At 40.7% G+C, this 22,069-nt stretch overlaps 2 protein-coding genes across 2 annotated transcripts; both read left to right on the forward strand.

The window, feature by feature from the left end:
• Nucleotides 1-14,673: 14,673 nt before the first annotated feature.
• Nucleotides 14,674-16,907, forward strand: LOC126404627 (uncharacterized). Its single transcript, XM_050067994.1, has 2 exons — nt 14,674-16,001; nt 16,776-16,907. The coding sequence occupies exons 1-2, from the start codon at nt 14,838-14,840 to the stop codon at nt 16,800-16,802; spliced, it is 1,191 nt and encodes a 396-aa protein (XP_049923951.1). The 5' UTR covers nt 14,674-14,837; the 3' UTR covers nt 16,803-16,907.
• Nucleotides 16,908-18,399: 1,492 nt separating this feature from the next.
• LOC126404690 (mucin-5AC-like) lies at nt 18,400-21,886 on the forward strand. Its single transcript, XM_050068068.1, has 4 exons — nt 18,400-18,497; nt 20,329-20,388; nt 20,480-21,750; nt 21,863-21,886. The coding sequence occupies exons 2-4, from the start codon at nt 20,346-20,348 to the stop codon at nt 21,884-21,886; spliced, it is 1,338 nt and encodes a 445-aa protein (XP_049924025.1). The 5' UTR covers nt 18,400-18,497; nt 20,329-20,345.
• Nucleotides 21,887-22,069: the final 183 nt, after the last annotated feature.

The raw sequence follows: 22,069 nt of genomic DNA on the forward strand, positions 1-22,069 counted from the left end.
CAAGGTGACTGGAGAAATTTAACTCTAATTGGCAACTGGGTGTCGCTATAACAACAGAAAAATGCTTAAAAATGGTTAAAATGCGACCGATCGCTGTGGCTCCCCCTGTGGCCCAATGTTGTTGTTTTTTTTCTAATTTTTGGTATGACTAAGTCATGGTATGGTAAGCTGTACATAATCACAGAAACTGTCAGTGTGTCATTCTGTCAATCAGTCATTCTGTCTGTCCCACGTTTCTCTACTCACTGACGTGGTCAATCTATGTGAAACTGCACATAGGCATTGAGGATTGGCATAGGTAGAAGGTGACGAAGCTACCAATGGGTATGGACTAGTTATCATATATTTTCATTCATATTATCAGTGGCCAACAGATCAGACTGTGACTCACTGGACAACTTACAGGACTGAATGTGGGTACCTGTGTGAGTGTATGAAGACTGTTTTTGAAAAAAAAAAAAAAAAAAAAAAGAGCATTTGTTCTCAATTAAAACAATTCTTGGTCAATAAAGTAAAAATATATATATATTTTTGTTATTTCTGTGGTTGCAAAATAACTCCTGTGATGCCTCCACCCATCAGCCACTTGATCTAGATAATGAAGTTTGACATCTGGGATTTTTATTTGAGGTCTCATGGCTTCAGTGTGTCAAAGTAAAAAGGCACAGAATGGATTGTTGCTGGGCTGGATACTGTTTCTGCCTAATGCTATCAGCTTCCATCAGAACATGTTTTCAGTAAATTGAACTATTTTTAGTAGTGAGTAATGGAAACAGCTTTCTCAGGACAATGTCTGCTTGTTGTTTTGTCATGTTTACAAGTGAAAAGCAAGTCATCCAAACAGGCTCAGCTGTCAGACCAGTTGGCAAGTGAGAACAAATTTGCATCCAGTAGCCATTAATTTAAAGTTAACAGAATCCTTCCTGTTGTTCGTCACTGCTGTGAGCTGGACTGACAGGTGTGATTATAGCAGGCGGAACTGGTTTTGTATGAGACAAGCTTAGATTGCGCTTCATGTTAAGTTTTGTATACGCTTATTAGTGTACCGAAGATTCATGAAAGACGTCAGGTCAATGGTGTTGAAAGGTGAGTGAGATTTTTAGATTATAGGATTCAAAAACATCAGATTATTTGGAGTCATGTGAACTCCTTTGTCTGCTCGGGAAAGTTGGTTTAGGGTGTTGCTCTAGAAGTATGTGTGTGTGTGTGTGTGTGTGTGAGAGAGAGAGAGAGAGAGATGGGGGTAGTGTGGTGGGGACCAGATTCTAACTCATGACATAGTGAGTTGATGTTGACATGACTCGCTGTCGTGTTTCTGTTCACCTGTATGCACATTTACACAGTATCAATGATATGTGTTATGATTGTCTAAATATAGCATGCTTTATTGTGCCTGATTGAGGGTTTTTTTTCCAACATAGTACTTCAGCAAAATTAGGGGTCATACATTTTGTTTTGACATCAAATGACGTAAAAGAAATACCCATTACAGGGGTGTCATCTGGGTTTTAGAAGTGAACTTTTGATTGCAGATATCTTTACAGTAATACTACTATCACCTAACATTACTTTATATATATCACCATTTCATATTTTCTCTTTTATTTCTATCAGTTGTAAGTGGAGTTAAAAACAGACAGAAAACAATATGTTTTAAGGTGTGTGAGAAACAGGAAGTACTCTGTGTAATTAACTTCCTTGTTGACATAATAACACTGCAGCACATAAATGTAAGCACTTCAAGTGAGACGAGAAAGTTCGCTTCATGCCAGAATTTAAAAAAGAAAAAGAAAAGAAAAAACAAAGAGACAGGGTGTTGGTATAAGTTCCAGTAGGCTATTTTCATGTCTGATATTTTTTGTGTGTCACAGCAAAAAAAGCACATTAAATAAAATGAACAATGGCTGTGCTGTACTTAAAGTCTTAGAATAAGTGAGGTCAGTGAGCCAGCATTAAAATATCAAAGCGCTGACCCTGGATCACTTCTATGGAAGGCAGCTATGATTGTTTTTGTTAAAGGGGGCTCCACTAATTTAACCCATCAAGGTCTGTTGAAAGTCTGCTGAGCTGCAGGAGAACTGATAGACTGCCTCAAATGATGTCACTTGAGTCAGTTTGTATATATATATTTTTAAATATGGGGATATGGAGGTAGAAAGAAGTGAGCATAGCAGAACTCTGACGGCTCGAGGCTACATTTGCTGCTACTATCATATGACTCTGCAACTGAACTGTCAGTGGTCAGGTTGCGTTGAGGGCAGGGGTTCTTAAATGGTGTGCCGTGATGCCAATCCAGGTGTGCTGTGGGATTTTGTGATATTATCGCAATATTCAACTGGGCTTATACAAAAAATAATGAATGAATTTTTAATAGATGGTATCAGTATGTTGTGCGCATCCTTTTCTTATAAAGAGGCACACTCTAGCTAAAAAATGTTATGTAATTTAATTTGATTAAAAAAAAAAAAAAAACCTTCACAGGAAACCTATTGTTGCTGTTTACGTGTAGAAATTTTAAGTGTGGCACATCAAAAGCCCTGATTGGCAGCTGGTGTGAGGGATGATAACATTTCAAAGGAGAAAGCCATTAGTGGGACAGTGGATCGCTTTATTGTATGGAGCAAATTAAAACAAAGCACCAGCGAAGACGACCTACCACCAAAAGAAAAGTATCATGAAAGCTACCTGTCTTATTTTTTCTTATTTCTATTTTCTTATGTCATGATAGGCAAGATAATACACGTTATAGAAGCTGTTGTACACAGATATAAATACAGGTGTGCCTTGAGAGTTTGCCCTCTGGTGTGCCTTGGACACAAAACGTTTGAAAACCACTGATTCAGGGTAGTGTAGGCGCCAGGTCTTTACAAGGAAGAACATGTGAAATTAAAAGGGAATTGCTACGTTCCAAAATGCATACTTTCTCTTGTAACTTCAAATTTTGGTGTGGACAGCAACAGATACGTGAGCAAGAATATATTAACAGATCTGGATACAGCATTGAAAGCCCCCGTTCATTCCTATGAAAGTTGCTCAGTGGCGCATGAAGCCAAAAAAAGCTCTATTTCTGAGGTATGAAAATACAGATGATCAGTGCTGTTTCCGCACCATTGGGCCATAGAGCAGGTAGACTTGAGAATTCCCCTGGCTGAGTCAGCTGCTTCCTGTTTAGTCCTCTGCTAACTTGAACGGGGATAAAATGATTTAATCTTGCGGCTCTTCTAGACTCCCCAAATATTATCGGACAAGACTGATTAAATCTTGAATTGAACTGATTTGGACTGAATATAATTGAACAGTGAAAACAAAAAGTATGCAATACCTAAGGCATACTAAATAGTGTGGTAGTATGGAAACACACTGACTATATCTAGCTCTGCAGCATCGATTTTGATGATCTTTTTTTCCCCATTGTGAGACAATATTACAGAAGTGTAAAGCTAAACTGGTGGAGTACTCTTTTGATGACATCCATGCTTCTCTTGCAATGGCATGTCAAAATGCCTATCATGAACCACCATGTTTATTTAAACTGATCATCTTTTTAAAAAGAATACTCCTTATTTTTGCAATGTCTGCATTTCAGCAATGATTTTGCCATGCATGCCATATTCACTTAGTTTTAAATACAAACCTTATGCTTTTAAATCTCTAAACTCCAAGAGAGAAATTAGCCTTGTTTTGTACAAACATACCAACTTCCTGAAGACAGAATCAGCATTAAAGCTGGGGAAGGCAGTTTTACTTTGGTGTCACTTGGCAAAAATCCCATAATAAACTTTAAGCAAACTGTGATTTAAGTAAACTGAGAGAAAAATTAGACTTCTCCACCTCCTCTTGGAGCTATTTTTAGGCTTTAGAAAAATAGACTTTGGCCAATCAAAGGTCATTTCAGAGAGAGGTAAGCTTTTCTACCTATGCAGATGCGTGTGCACGTCCTATCAGTGAAAGCCTAATTCAATGGCAGAGAATCCTGCAAAGAAAGTTGCTATTACATCTGCCTACACTGGAAAGCAACCCAAAAAAGAAGATAAGTCTAAATGAGAAAATTTTGCTAATATTTTGCCCATGGTTGTGATTTGTGTCTACCCCAGCTTTAATATATATACGTAAGCACAAACGTCACAAACAGAAAAACAATAGGCTCCTCAGTAAGGACTGACTGGGACGTCATGTTAAAAGTACAAGGATGCATATGCACCAGTGGGTGGGGGAATGCAATGTAAAACATCATCTCATGCATTTTTAAATGCATGAGATGATGTGTTTTAGAAGGCATGTCAAACATGTGGCTAAAAGGCATGTCAAACATGCTATAGTACGTATAAGGTGTTTGGCTACAAATAATGAAAGACAAATGCCTTGAATGTGTTGCTTTTTGTCGTTGCTTTCTTATCAGATGCTCGCTGCTGATGGATAACCATCACTTGCCACCATGAACTGGGGATTTTTTTTTCTAAGCCTCGTGGCAGGTGAGTCACGTCACATTGCTTCAACTGTTCCATGACATGACTGGCTCTATGTATAGTGAAACTGACGTCAGACATGTTTAACAGATTCTAGAAAGTCAAGACAATTTTCAAGGAAAAGAAAGGCACCCGCAAAGAAAACCTCTCATGGAAGATACTGTCACATTAATCTGTCAAGCCTTGAATCTAGGTCCCAACATAACACAGCAACCTAAAGTCAAACTGAAATTTGAATTGTCCTTACTTTTTGTGTAAATGGATGATACTGTAGCTTTTAAACATTTTTAATTCTCAGAAAAAATATCAAACCTATTTTTTTTATACATATCTTGTGGAACCAGTATCTAAACTTCAGAGTGGGCCTTTGGGTGGCCATTTTCCACAGGTGCAGTTGGTGTGTGATAAATGCTAAGCTCCCATAGAAAGGAGGGATGTCTGACTCATGTTAGTGTTTTCTCTCGCCATGGATTCAGACTTAGTGATGGCAAAATGCCTGAACAAAAGAAAAAAAAATCAAATGTACCAAATCAGTGCTCTCTATACAAATATACAAACACTATAGACCTAATCACAGTGACATTATGCTAAAAACAACAATCCCTTCCCGGTAGACAACTAACAACTGAACTGTAGGATATCGTTAAACACTGTGGTCCAACCCATCCTACGTTTCTGCTGTGTTCATTTTATGTACTTTGCTACTGTCTTTTACAAACCAAATCTACTGGCATGGAAAGTAACTAATGTACTGCTGTGGACAGGGGTCCCAGCAAAATGTATTTTAGCCACCTAAAAAGACCCACCTAAAAAAATCTAAAGTAAAATGACTGTTTTTGTCAATGGAGCTAGGTGGCTTTGAGATAACAACTTCAGTTCCCCATGGAAAAGGCTTTCTGATGGCAAGGCAAACTTATGAAAATCTTGTAAATATAGCGTACACTTAAACTGAATTCGTTTTTTTAGGTGTTTTTTTTCTTAGGTGGCTAAAGACTGACTAACAGAGGCAGCATTTCTTCAGTGCAGTTTCATTTTATGTGCATGACGTGGCAGTTTTCTACCCAGAGATTATTATGAACAATCGATGTGATTCAGTCTATACTGATTTCTCAGCAAATATTTATTGTAATTTCAGTCACCTGTGGCTTCAATGTTAATTGCTGCTATTGTTTATGCTTTAAAGTCTGTTGTGCAAGATTAATTAATATGAAACAATCTACCTTTTCCTCTCACACAGCTCTCTGCCCACCTCCCTTCTGGGCCACTGAGGTTCCTGCAAATAATTCACAAAATGCCGTGAACACTTCAGTACCAGAGGTCAATGAACCTTCAACACCTCAGCCATTCAACAGGACACATTCGCCTACACCAACAACATGGATGTCAACAACTCAACCCATAGAGACAAAAGCAATTATTTCAACTGTTGTGACCACACCTAGCTCCCAGGGTAACACGCAAACCACAGGAACTACAGTAATGGCAAATGTCACAGGAGAAACATCAAAACTGATGGAGGAAGTAAATGCAGCTTCAACAGGGGAAAGTCTAAGTCAAAATACAGCTGCTGCCACTGTAAGCAATTCTGTTTCTCACACTACTTTTTTGGCTGCTCTTCATCAACCTGGCCAAACCAGTCTGTCACCTGATGTGACCACAAGCCAATCATCTTCAGGATCAACAGCTGAAAGCCCAAGCATTTCTCAGATGGATGGAGATACGAATTCATCTTCTGTTATGTCTGATGCTTCCACAATGGTGCATTATGTGTCAGGACTGATGCATTCCTCAGCAGAAACAGTGACAGCAGCACAAATTCATACTGACTCCACACAATTTTCTTCAGCCTCAGCTACAACTCAGTCCAGCAATGCTCTGACAATGCCAGAGTCGAGCTCACCTTTACCAAACTTAACTGGGACGGATCCAGTAGTATCCAATGATACCCTTTCAGCATCAGTGCATGAAACTCCCAAATCTACAACCCTGGAAAATGCACACATTATTAACATGCCCACAAACATATTTGTTAGTGCCACTGCAGCCACACCCGAGGCCTCCGACGTCACAGATCGCAGCACACCAACCAGCATTCCACAGTTATCGCAAACTGATCCTATGTTAACATCTACACGCACATTCCAGAACAAGACAGAGACAGAGGAGCCAAATTTAACTTCAGACAACATGTCTGCGGCGGTCACATCTGAAACGGCAGTAACTTCTGCATCCACTACGCTGAGGACAGCCACAAGTACAGACACTGTTAACACCAACTCAACCTTGAACCTCAGAACAACACTAGAAGCAAGTTTCCTTGAACAGAACACATTATCTACCTCAACAAGGAGCAGCACATCGGATCATCAATATATACCATCTCCTGGAGGTGGAAATTCCTCTTCCACACATCAAACATCTGGCTACAATCAAGTTAATGCCACTCAAGGGCAGAATTCAGAATCCCTTCAAACCACGAAGAAACAGACCACAGAACCCATTGCAATTCAGACGTCACAATTTACAGCTTCAAGATCAACTGCTGCAACGACTGACAAGAATTTATCTACAAATAATGAAACATCAGCCCCAAATCAAGGTACAATGGTATCCACAGCACCACCAACTTCAACAGCAACAGAAGCTACACCAGATAATACCACAACACAAATCCAAACATCTCTGGAGACAGAAACCACTAAAACTTCAACACAACCTACAACTCCTGAAGCAACACAAAGCACAACAGTTGTAGCTAACACATCACCAATACAAAATACTGTATCCATGACAACAATATCTGTTCTAACACCACCACAAACAACGCAAACTGTGGAAGATCAAACAGCTATCACATTATCACAGATCACTGAATCCGCACCATCCGTATCTACCACAACACCACCACCACAAGCAGCCCCAACCACCACAATGCACTCCATGACAATAACAGATAGAGCATCTTTGACAGGCGAGTCAAATAATGAGAGAACAGAAACCACAGCTGCAACACCAACTCAAGCCGCTACAGAGTCCATTTCAACACTAACACAAAATGTGGTATCTTTAATTACAGACCCACCCACAACGTCATCAGTAGCAACAACAGCAGCCACAACACCACCTCACACTGTCCTATCTCCGGCAAGCTACACTACAACACCAACGCATACTGGAGCATCCCTGGCAACAGCATCTATACCAATGCAAACTGTGGCATTTACATCTGTGACAGCACAACCAACTCCATCACAAACTACAGCGTCTGCCACATCAGCATTGATCACGTCACTGACACATATTCCAGCATCTGAAACAACAGCGTCACCCGTAGCAACGAGACAAATTACTGCATTCACAAGAGTTCATACAGAAATACCAGCCTCGAATACAGCATCGGTGGCAACAACTACAAGTAATGCCATAGTGCCAGCTGAGATGACTTCACCATTAGTCAGAGAATCAACCACAACACAATTACAAATGACACAGTTGGTTGAAACACAAAGAGCATCCACTGCTACAAACACAGCTGTCTCAACACAAAGTACACTACCTGTGACAACAGGATTAACCACCATACCAACAGAAAATAGAGGAACAGGAACATTAACACAACTCAACAACAACTCAACAGTAGCACCACCAACAGCAGTGCACAGTGCTGGACAAACAGCAGTTAACAGCACAACACCAACACAACGTGAATCAGTAACAACAACACAAAGTACACCACCTGTAGAGACAGATTCCACAACTACACCAGCACAATCTATTCCAATCACAGTAGAATCAACACCAACACAGCCGAGCACATCCATTGTTTCACCATCGCAAAGACCAACACAAAGTACAGTTGTAACTACACAATCAGCAACGTCAGCAGAGGCTGCACCATCTGTAACAACTACATCAGTGACTTCACAAACATCAACATCAGCATCATTAACAACAGAACAACCCACAGCAATGACTACAACAATACAAACTACACCATCTATGCCAACAACATTCACAACACAAACTTTATCCACAGCTGCATCGACACAGTCTGTTCCCCCCACAGTAGAATCAGCAACTACATTTACACAAACTACACCATCTGTGGTTTCACTGACACAAAGACCAACACAAATGACAGCTGTAACCACACAAACTACATCTGTAACAACAGAATCCACCACATCACAAACATCAACATTAGCATCAACAGAACAACCCACAGCAATGACTACAACAATACAAACTACACCATCAGTGGAAACAACATTCACAACACACACTGATTCCACAACAACACAGACACAATCTATTCTACCCACAGTGGAATCATCAACACCAACACAAAGTACAACATCTGTGGTTTCATCAACACAAGGACCAACACAAACCACAGTTGTAACCTCTCAAACAGCACAAAGTACAGTGACTGTAACAACAGAATCAGCCACATCACAAACATCAACATTAGCATCATTAACAACAGAACAACCCACAACTGCAATACACACTGCTGAACCAACAGTAATTCACAGCACATCAACACCTAGTGGATCAATAACTACAATGACAACAACTACGCCATCAGTGGCAACAGCATTTACAACACAAAGTGTTTCCACAACCGCAACAACACAATCTATTCCACTCACCACAGAGTCATCAACACCAACGCAAATTACAGTTGTACGCACACAATCAGCAACTTCAACAGATGCTGTGCCATCTGTAACAACTACATCAGTGACTTCACAAACAACATCAGCATCATTAACAACAGAACAACCCACAGCAATGACTACAATAATACAAACCACACCATCTATGCCAACAACATTCACAACACAAACTCTATCCACAGCTGCACCGACACAATCTGTTCCCCCCACAGTTGAATCAGCAACTACATTTACACAAACTACACCATCTGTGGTTTCACTGACACAAAGACCTACGCAAATGATAGCTGTAACCACACAATCAGCACAAACTACAACACTTGTAACAACAGAATCAGCCACATTACAAACATCAGCATCATCAACAACAGAACAACCCACAGCTGCAATGCACACTGCTGAACCAACAGCAATTCACAGCACATCAACACATAGTGGATCAGTGACTATAATGTCAACAACTACGCCATCAGTGGCAACAGCATTTACAACACAAGCCAGAGGATCTGTGGAAACAGTGTCCACGGCCGTACCAGCACAATCGACGACACTCACACTAGAATCATCAACAACACCAACACTAGCTACACCATCAGCAACTTCAGCAGAGACTGCACCGTCTGTAACAACAGAATCAGCCACATCACAAAGACCAACTTTATCATCAACAACAGAACAACCCACAGTTACAAGACATACTAATGGATCAACAGCAATCCACAGCACAACATCAACACACAGTGGATTAGTTACAACAACAGGAACTACACAAACTATAGAAACAGCATTGATAACACAAACTGGAGGATCTGTGGAAACACTGACCACAACTAAAACAACACAGTCTTTTCAAGTCACAGGAGAATCATTATCAACAGCAACACAAAGTACAGCATCTGTGGTTTCACCAACACAAGGACCAACTCAGATTACAACTGTAACCACACAGTCAGCAACTACAGTAGAGGCTGTGCCATCTGTAACAGCACAGTCATTGATTTCACAAACATCAACATCAGCATTCTTACCAACAGAACAACCCACAACAATAAATACAACAGCACAAACTACACCATTAATGCCAACAACATTCACAACACAAACTGCATCCACAACCAGACTGGCGCAGTCTGTTCCACCCACAACAGAATCAGCAACAACACCAACACAAATTATAGCTGCAACCACACCATCAGCACAAAGTACAGCACCTTTAACAACAGAATCAGCCACAGCTGCAATACACACTGCTGAACCAACAGCGATCCAAAGCACATCAACACACAGTGGATCAGTGACTACAATGACAATGACAACAACTACGCCATCAGTGGCAACAGCATTTATAACACAAACTAGAGGATCTGTGGAAACAACACAGTCTACTTCACTCACAGTAGAATCATCATCAACACCAACACAAAGTACAGTATCTGTGGTTTCACCACAACAAAGACCATCACAAATTACAGTTGTATCGACACAATCAGCAACTTCAGCAGAAGCTGGGCCATCTGTAACAACCGAATCAATGACTTCACAAACATCAGCATCATTAACAACAGAACAACCCACGACAATGACTACAACAATACAAACCACACCATCTATGCCAACAACATTCACAACACAAACTGTGTCCACAGCTGCACCGACACAGTCTGTTCCACTCACAGTAGAATCAGCAACTACATTTACACAAAATTCACCATCTGTGGTTTCACTGACCCCAACACCAACACAAATTATATCTGTAACTACACAATCAGCACAAACTACACCTGTAACAACAGAATCAGCCACATCACAAACATCAACATCAGTATCATTAACAACAGAACAACCCACAACTGCAATGCACACTGCTGAACCAACAGCAATTCACAACATATCAACACATAGTGGATCAGTAACAACAACACAAACTACACCATCAGTGGCAACGGAATTTACAACACAAACTGTGTCCACAGCTGCACCGACACAATCTGTTCCACTCACAATAGAATCAGCAACAATGGCAACACAAACCACCTCGTCCGCGGTTTCACCAACACAAAGACAAACACAAATTACAGTTGTAACCTCTCAAACGGCACAAAGTACAGCGTCTGTAACAACAGAATCAGCCACATTACAAAGACCAACTTTATCATCAACGACAGAACAACCCACAACTGTAAGACATACTGATGAACCAACAGCAATTCATAGTGGATCATTCACAACACACGCTGATTCCACAACAACACAGACACAATCTATTCTACCCACAGTAGAATCATCAACAACACCAACACAAAGTACAACATCTGTGGTTTCACCAACACAAAGACCAACACAGAGCGCAGTTGTAACCACACAATCAGCAACTTCAACAGAATCTACCCCATCTGTAACAACTACATCAGTGGCTTCACAAACGTCAGTGTCATTAACAACAGAACAACCCACAGCAATGACTACAACAATACAAACTACACCATCTGTGGGAACAGCATTTACAACAACAACACAATCTATTCCATCCACAATAAAATCATCAACAACAGAACAACCTACAACTGAAAGACATACTAATGAACCAACAGCAATTCACAACACATCAACGCATAGTGGATCAGTGACTACAACAACACAAACTACACCACCTTTGCCAACAGCATTCACAACACAAACTCTTTCCACAGCTGCTCCATCACAATCTATTCCACTCACCACAGAGTCTACAACACCATCACAAATTACAGTTGTACGCACACAATCAGCAACTTCAACAGATGCTGTGCCAACAGAACAACCCACAGCAATGACTACAACAATACAAACCACACCATCTATGCCAACAACATTCACAACACAAACTCTATCCACAGCTGCACCGACACAATCTGTTCCACTCACAACAGAATCAGCAACGACATCAACACAAACTACACCATCTGTGGTTTCACTGACACAAAGACCTACGCAAATGATAGCTGTAACCACACAATCAGCACAAACTACAACATCTGTGACAACAGAACCAGACACATCACAAACATCAACATCAGCATCATTAACAACAGAACAACCCACAGCAATTACATCAACAATACAAACTACACCATCTGTGGAAGCAACATTGACAACACAAACTAGAGGATCTGTGGAAACGGTGTCCACAACAACACCAACCCAATCGTCTTCATTCACAATAGAATCATCAACAACACCAACACAAGTTACAGCTGTAACTACACAATCAGCAACTTCAGCAGAGGCTGTACCATCTGTAACAACAGAATCAGCCACATCACAAACATCAACATCAGCATCATTAACAACAGAACAACCCACAACTGCACTGCACACTGCTGAACCAACAGCGATCCAAAGCACATCAACACACAGTGGATCAGTGACTACAACATCACTAACTACACCACCTGTGGAAACAACATTAACAACACACACTGATTCCACAACAACACAGACACAATCTATTCTACCCACAGTAGAATCATCAACAACACCAACACAAAGTACAACATCTGTGGTTTCACCAACACAAAGACCAACACAGAGCGCAGTTGTAACCACACAGTCAGCAACTTCAACAGAATCTACCCCATCTGTAACAACTACATCAGTGGCTTCACAAACATCAGCATCATTAACAACAGAACAACCCACAGCAATGACTACAACAATACAAACTACACCATCTGTGGGAACAGTGTCAACAACAACAACACAGTCTATTCAATCCACAACAGAATCATCAACAACACCTACACAAAATACAGCATCTTTGTCATTAACAACAGAACAACCCACAGCAACAACTACAATACAAACACCACTACCTAGGCCAACAACAATCACAACACAAACTGTTTCCACAGTTGCACCGACACAATCTGTTCCACTCACAATACGATCATTAACACCAACACAAAGCACAGCATCCACGGTTTCACCAGCACAAAGACCAACCCAGATTACAACTGCGACCACACAGTCAGCAACTTCAGTAGAAGCTGCACTATCCGTAACAGCTCAATCATTGACTTCACAAACATCAGCATCATTAACTACAGAACAAGCCACAACTGCAATGCACACTGCTGAACCAACAGCGATGCACAGCTCATCAACACACAGTGGATCAGTTACAACAACAACACAAACTACATCAAATATGCAAACAACCTTCACAACACAAAGTGTTTCCATGGCTGCAACGTCACAGACTGTTCTGCTCACAGTCGAACCATCAACAACATCAACAACACAAAGTACAACATCTGTGTCAACAGAACCAGCCACATCACAAAGACCAACTCAAAGCACAGCTGTAACCACAAAATCATCAACTTCAGTAGAAATGTCACCATCTTCTACAACCAAATCAGTGACTTCACAAACATCAACATCAGCATCATTAACAACAGAACAACCCACAGCTGCAATGCACACTACTGAACCAACAGCAATTAACAGCACATCAACACCTAGTGGATCAGTGACTACAATGACAACAACTACGCCATCAGTGGCAACAGCATTTACAACACAAACTAGAGGATCTGTGGAAACAGTGTCCACAACAACAACAACAACAACAACACAATCTATTCCATCCATGGTAGAAACATCAACAACACTGACACAAACTACACCATCTGTGGTTTCACCACAACAAAGACCAACACAAACCACAGCTATGACCACACAATCAGCACAAACTACAACACCTGTAACAACAGAATCAACCACGTCACAATCATTGGCATCATTAACAACAGAACAACCCACATCACAACAAACTGTTGAATCTACAACAATTCACAACCCATCAACACAGAGTGGATCAGTGACTACAACAACACAACCTACACAGTCTACGCCAACAGAATTCACAACACAAACTGTGCCCACAACTACACAAACACAATCTGTTTCGCTCACAATAGAATCAACAACATCAACACAAACTACATCATCTGTGGTTTCACCAACACAAAGACCAACACAGTTTACAGCAACCACACAATCAACACAAAGTACAGCATCTGAAACAACAGAATCAGCCACGTCACAAACAGCATCCACAACAGCAACAGCATATACAGAACAAACTAGGGGATCTGTAGAAACAGTGTCCACAACAACACCAACACAATCTATTCCACTCACAGTAGAATCATCAGCAACACCGACACAAGTTACAGCATCCAGTGATTTACCACCACAAAGACCAACAGAAATGACAGTTGTAACATCACAATCAGCAACACAATCTATTTCACCCACAACTACTATCCACGTATCTACAAGTAGTTTTACATCTACACAGACGGCAGTGTCTACAGTATCCACAACAGAAGCAACCGCAACAACATTACAACCCACTTCATCTGTAACAACATTGCCACAAGCTACCGCTAAGCAAACAACAGTAAGAGGGGTGACACAAATTACAACTGCCAACACACAATCAGCAACTCCACGACAACGTACAACACATGTAACAACAGATTCAGTCACTTCAGCAACACCTACCTTAGCATCATTAACAACAGCACTACCAACAGCTGAAAGCCCTCGATCAACAACAGTTCACAGCACAATACCAACACACCAGGGATCAGTCACTACTCAAACACAAAAAACATCAACACAAAATAGAGGAACTTTGGAAACCATGTTCACAGCAACACCAACAGAGCTAATTTCACCCACCATAAAATCACCCAGTACACTGACACAAACTACACCGTCTTTGGCAACACCACTACAAAAATCAACACAAACTGCAGTCATAACCACACCAGCAACAACTCAAGTAGAAGCTACAGCATCTGAAACGACAAGTGTGTCAAGAACAATTCACACAACTCCATTACACAGTACACCTTTAATAAGCGGAGAAACATCTATTCCAAGACACATGACAGATTCTGTCACAACAACAACACAAACTGCCACAGTAATGGCACCTGAATCTACAGCCCATGGTTTACCTACTCCAGCAACAACAGCAACAGACTCTTCGTCAACACACCTGCCAACACTGTCTACAGTGACTCAACCTAAAGCATCCACAACACCTTTTAGTGAGACTACTAAGCAACCAAGAACATCTCCAAAATCTACAATCAGCACCCCTCCACAGAGTTCAGCCTCTCCCATCACACTCAGTCCATCACTAAGTAGCCCTTCAGGAACCTCGACTACATCCATGAATACACAAAATGGTGGACGTTCATCAGTCCCTCCCAACACATTCACCAAACTGCCAGCTGATACGTCAGCATTACAAAGTACAATACAATCAACAGGCATACCCTCTGCTACACAACTGCAAAGTGTCTCACTGGTCCCCAGTGAAGCACCTTCCAGCACTGCATCTACAAACCCAACCCCCCAACTATCTAACTCAACAGCAGGATCGATGAACTCACCTCAGACTGCCAGGACAACAAATGTGGAAACAACTGCAACTCCAACAAACATGTCAACGGCTGTCCCTATAACTGTGCCATCCAGCTCTATGTCATCATCTGAACTTGTGTCTCAAACCACATCATCTGACTCCCAAAAACCTGTGACATCAACGACATTTATCTCAGATGCATCAACCCTAAATCCTGCCAAAGCCAACACGACACAGCAGCAAGTTGATCCTACTGCTCTTCCCTTAACCAGAGGAAATATAGTGTTTTTCAAATATAGCCCCAAAATTGCTTCTGTGAGGCCCCTTGCCTTTGATTACCCAACTGTGATCTGGACCACATTTCCAGTTTCGAATGCCATGGATGCAGACTCTGAGGAGCAACACGAGCCCGATCAGAGCAACACAAGTGAGGTAATTCTAAAGGTTTTTAAGGAATTGTTTGGCATTTGTGGAAACACCCTCTTTTACTTTTTGAGTGTTAGATGAGAGGAGTGATACCTTGAGAGGGGTCCCAATCCATTAATTTAACTATTGACAAAAAAATACAAAAGCACATTTGCAAACATTTGCTGTACTTACAGCAATGTGCCTAGTGCCTATGCCTCATGCATCCACATTTACAAGACATTTAAAATGCGTGGGCTGACAGGTTGGTGTTTCGGAAGAATACTTGACTCACAAAATGACCATTTATTTATCAGTTAGTCACGCCGCGTTACTTTGAATTTGTGAAGAAAACTGTTTTTTTCACATGCCTCCATGAAACATAATGATTTACTGATTGACTGGAGATCACATTTAAACAACAACAAACTATATAAAATAATATCCTTTTACAAACTCTCACAAAACTTGTGCAGTATAATCCAAGTCTAGTTGATCCAGTCATATGCTCAGCCATTCCAAAACATGTTACTTCGCTTAAAATTCTCAGTATTTGCATCAGGCTTAGAAGAAAGCATAGATATGTTTCACTTTCAGCTCAGTTTTAAATAGTAAGGTTGGGAAGTCCTCAATATGCTCTGTGGAGGCATGCGAGAAAAATATGTTGTCTTTTCCCCACAATATCAAGGTAACTTGACATGATTAATTGACATACAAATGGTTATTTTGTGCGGGAAGTATTCCTTTATATATGTCTAGATCTTCTCTGTGGTTAATTATCTTTTTCTTTTAATTTCACAGATTCCCACATTGCCACCAGAGGTGTGAATAAGACACTGGGAGCTGGAAATCCTCTTTCTGAGTCTGGTCCTAGACCTAACGTCAGTTTCTAACACTGAGTGTTAGTTTTCTTAGCTGACCATTGACTATGTGCAGCCATCTGTTACATGGCTTCAGTGGTAACTGTGAAGTAAGACAGTGTGCAGCCACAAATAGATATATCACTCAGCTACCAGTGCCATGCATGATAACAACAAGGTCTGTTAATGTAAGGCAGGCACTGAAAGATGTCCACAGAGTTTCTTCCTACATATTTGTGCTGGTTGGGCAGGTGACACACCCCATCTCTCTTCTGTCTGTGTCCTTTTCAAACATGCAAGCAAGTCTTACCTTTAAAAATACTATTCTAAGAAAAAAAAAAAAAAAGAAGTCAATAACAAATCTAACACGTGATTGTAAATGTAAAGTGTTTTTTTTTTTGTTTCACAGTTTATTTCTTTATATTTATTTGTTTTTGTTAGTCTTTGTTTCTGGGTTCCATTGCCATTTATTTTCCATTTCAAGTAAGGCTGTCATTCTTATTTTTATTAAGGTGTGATATTTTTGAAGCCCATTAGGATTCTCTCTGTATCTAAATGATATACATAGGTCTAACCTAACCGCAGAGGAGTTTTGCCTTCACCTGTGTTACTTCACTATTAAATTTGATGTAACTTGATTTTTCCTACATGTTTGATTTTGTTTTGCTCTGATGTTTTGGTGTCCTTTTGTGATCTTATCCACCTGCACAATTTGTGCTATTTCTCTTTCTCTGTTCATCCTATTGTTTTTATACTCCCAATCTCCTGAAACCAATACTGCTGTTGTTTAGGACACTGCAATTATGCATTTGCAGTTTCATGTAATAAACATTCTCAAAATGCCACCTGCAATTATCAGAAAGTACTCCCAAAAAACTACACATAGCTGGAGTCTGGTTACTAGGGTAAGATTGAATATATGTCATACTGTTTGATATGTATAATCATATTGACCTGGGCCGGGTTAGACGTTTGCTTTGAGGGATCCTTCATGAAATTTTGTTAAAGTCACAGGAACTGTACGTATGTTGCAGTAATCTCCACCTGTCAGTGAGGAATTTTACTATCTGTGAATGTCAGTCAGTACACAACGTGAATCAATGCTAAATTTGACTTCTATGCTTTGGTCAGAGATATGACGTTGTTGCCTTGCCTTTGTAATCTTTCACTATCATGTTTTTCACCTGACTTTTAATGAACTTTGAATGAGCACAGAAACTCCCACTCCTACTGGAAATATACAAATTCCCAAAGTTCATGTCAAAATTATTTTTAACAGTAGCTATCTTCAGAGTATTATATTAAATTTAGTAATCATCTTGCAGCTCTACCTGTGTAAGATACATGATAATGACATCCTGTTGGGTCACTTGAATGGAATGCATAAACAAAAGTGCTCAGGATTGTCTGGTGGCTGAACCATGACAGTGACAATCAATCTGAAGCAGTGCGGGTAGGTTTTTCCCCCGTTTACTTCCTTCATTTTATCCCCCATGTTGCAACACACAACCTTTACTTTGCAGCAACATATATAAGAGCTGAACAAACAGGTGGCATCACTAGAGATGTGCACCAGGGCAGACTAAATAACGAGTGTCTGAATCAGTTTAAGAATAATGCAGATTTAAAAAATATTATTTATAAATTGTGACTATTTCGTGGGGTAAGTACATTTTTATATATATACACACACACATATATGGGGGTATCTTTATTCAACTGTAAATTACACTTCCCTATAATGTATTTTTGGTTGCATTTTATGTAGTGCTTCTGCAGTTTTACTACATTATTGTAAGGCTTATTTTTTTGATTCCATTCATTCTACAGCTATGATTAAAAATACAATAACGTATTTCTTGGAGGATCCCTCTTTTCCCCACTTTTTCTTTGGCTCTGTCCTTTAAATATATGTGCTGGGTTTCTATTTTTAAATACTTGACCAAAATATGGATGTATTAACTACGTTCAGTTTCGGCATAACGTATAGCCACTTTAACTTACAAATGTACAACACTTTTCATGCTGAGATGGCTTTTAAAAAAACCCAAATGGCTGTACCATATTTTTATTAGATTCTACTATATTCATTTAAATGTTTCCTTTTTTTAATGTTTGAAAAGACAGTCTATTTAACAGTGCAACATTTTTTAAAAACTACATTTCCATTGTGCACTTTGGCTGTCAATTTTAGCATGATAAATTTATGTCAGTTTTGGTGAAACTTCATTTGGATTCAAGACATGAAACATCATGTCAGGTTCCTTAGCTGGGTTTACTGACTGTGGCGTAACTGTGGTTATGGCAATACAACAAAAAGCAGTAAAAGTGCCGGAAATGTCCATCATTGCTATTGTAAGTTAAACTTGCATTTCATCTCCATTTTGAATTAGGCCAGTCAAAACTGTATTCAGAGAAATCCCTTTCACTTGGGCCGCAATAGTACAGTCTGATCTTTTTATTTCTGATTTAATACTATACATTTATGGGATGTTCACAACAGGTATAAAGAAGTTAAATTTAGGACTTTCAAGACATTTTAAACACCAGTTTAAACAAATTCATGCCAAAACTTGAAACAGAATTACACACAAAAAAATCTAAATATACTCTTTTAATTTTTTAATTTTCCATAACTGCTTATCCTGTTAGAGGTTGCGGGAAGGCTGGAGCCTATCTCAGCTGACATTAGGCAAGAGGCGGGGTACACCCTGGACAGGTCGCCAGACTATCACAGGACTGACACATAGAGACAGACAATCATTCATGCCTATGACTGATTTAGAGTCACCAGTTAACCTAGCCTCCATGTTTTTGGACTGTGAGGCAAAGCCGGAGTACCTAAAAAAAATCCACACTGACACAGGGAGAACATATAAATTCCACACAGAAAGGCTCCCCCACCCCAGGGTTTGAACCCCCCACCCTCGGTTTGAACCAGGACCCTCAAGCTGTGAGGCAACACTGCTAACCATTGCACCACCATGCCGCCTCGTTGCAAGTAAACACATTGATGTCACTTTAAAATAAACAGTAAGGTGAAATTACGCTGATGATACTCTATGTCTCACCCACAAAAAATAAACTAACAAGCAGGCTGACGAGCAAGGCCTAAGTTTAATGATGCAGATTCACTGTGTAATCTAAATGCACAGAGGGAGTGAAAAAAGGTGTTTTTGCACATACAGGTGATGTGTCAAAGTTGTCTTTTCTCTTGTTAAAATGACATTTCCCATAGTGGAAATTCTTGCGGTGATGTGACACAAAAACATCAAAGACAATCTGAACTCAATCTGAATTTAAGACAATTTATATTTTATATAAGCCTTTTATTATTTTATTATTTATCATTGTCACATTAAGCATATTGATATAATGAGTGTTTCACTGTCACTGTCCAATAGGCAAAAAGCCAAAAGGAATGTAAAATAAAATAACCTGTCTCTTTGTATACTTCCTCTGTGAGTAAGTAACTGTACTGTCAAATCTTACAGGTTTAAGAGCAGACACAATGGGTGTTGGACCAATGTTATCACTTTTGCTGACAGTAATAGGTAAGTTAATAATAACTGCAATGAAGGTGTTTACAGTACTGAAAGAAAAAGTTATTCTGAAAACATTAATCCTTCTGCTCATTACAAATAGTGGCCATTGAGCTTGCTACTACACAAACAACAGATGCAGCTACAACAACTGGTGCACCTACAACAACTGGTGTGACAACAACTGGTGCACCTACAACAACTGGTGTGACAACAGCTGGTGCACCTACAACAACTGGTGTGACAACAACTGGTGCACCTACAACAACTGGTGCACCTACAACAACTGGCATGACAACAACTGGTGCACCTACAACAACAGGTGTGACAACAACGGGAGCACCTACAACAACTGGTGTGACAACAACTGGTGCACCTACAACAACCGGCATGACAACAACTGGTGTGACAACAACTGGGGTGACAACAAGTGGTGCACCTACAACAACTGGTGTGACAACAACCGGTGCACCTACAACGACTGGTGTGACAACAACTGGTGCACCTACAACAACTGGTGTGACAACAACAGATGCACCTACAACAACCGGCATGACAACAACTGGTGTGACAACAACTGGTGCACCTACAACAACTGGTGTGACAACAACTGATGCACCTACAACAACTGGTGTGACAACAACAGGAGCACCTACAACAACTGGTGTGACAACTGGTGCACCTACAACAACTGGTGTGACAACAACTGGTGTGACAACAACTGGTGCACCTACAACAACCAGTGTGACAACAACCGGTGTGACAACAACCGGTGCACCTACAACAACTGGTGTGACAACAACGGGAGCACCTACAACAACTGGTGTGACAACAACAGATGCACCTACAACAACCGGCATGACAACAACTGGTGTGACAACAACGGGTGCACCTACAACAACTGGTGTGACAACAACAGGAGCACCTACAACAACCGCTGTGACAACTGGTGCACCTACAACAACTGGTGTGACAACAACTGGTGCACCTACAACAACCGGTGTGACAACAACCGGTGTGACAACAACTGGTCCACCTACAACAACCGAAGTGACAACAACTGGTGCACCTACAACAACTGGTGTGACAACAACTGGTGCACCTACAACAACTGGTGTGACAACAACGGGAGCACCTACAACAACCGGCATGACAACAACTGGTGTGACAACAACTGGGGTGACAACAAGTGGAGCACCTACAACAACTGATGTGACAACAACCGGTGCACCTACAACGACCGGTGTGACAACAACGGGAGCACCTACAACAACTGGTGTGACAACAACGGGAGCACCTACAACAACCGACGTGACAACAACTGGTGCACCTACAACAACCGGCATGACAACAACTGGTGTGACAACAACTGGGGTGACAACAAGTGGTGCACCTACAACAACTGTTGTGACAACAACCGATGCACCTACAACGACTGGTGTGACAACAACTGGTGCACCTACAACAACTTTTGTGACAACAACAGGAGCACCTACAACAACCGGTGTGACAACTGGTGCACCTACAACTGGTGTGACAACAACTGGTGTGACAACAACTGGTGCACCTACAACAACCGGTGTGACAACAACCGGTGTGACAACAACCGGTGCACCTACAACAACTGGTGTGACAACAACGGGAGCAGCTACAACAACTGGTGTGACAACAACGGGAGCACCTACAACAACTG

This window comes from Epinephelus moara, chromosome 17, assembly GCF_006386435.1.
Source record: "Epinephelus moara isolate mb chromosome 17, YSFRI_EMoa_1.0, whole genome shotgun sequence".
Taxonomy (NCBI): domain Eukaryota; kingdom Metazoa; phylum Chordata; class Actinopteri; order Perciformes; family Serranidae; genus Epinephelus; species Epinephelus moara.

Coding starts and splice junctions, on each gene's coding strand:
- LOC126404627 (XM_050067994.1), top strand. CDS start 14,838: ATGTTCACAGCAACACCAACAGAGCTAATTTCACCCACCATAAAATCA. Junction 16,002..16,775: donor ATCAGAGCAACACAAGTGAG/GTAATTCTAAAG, acceptor TTAATTTCACAG/ATTCCCACATTGCCACCAGA.
- LOC126404690 (XM_050068068.1), top strand. CDS start 20,346: ATGGGTGTTGGACCAATGTTATCACTTTTGCTGACAGTAATAG. Junction 20,389..20,479: donor ACTTTTGCTGACAGTAATAG/GTAAGTTAATAA, acceptor CATTACAAATAG/TGGCCATTGAGCTTGCTACT. Junction 21,751..21,862: donor CTGGTGTGACAACAACTGGG/GTGACAACAAGT, acceptor TGACAACAACAG/GAGCACCTACAACAACCGGT.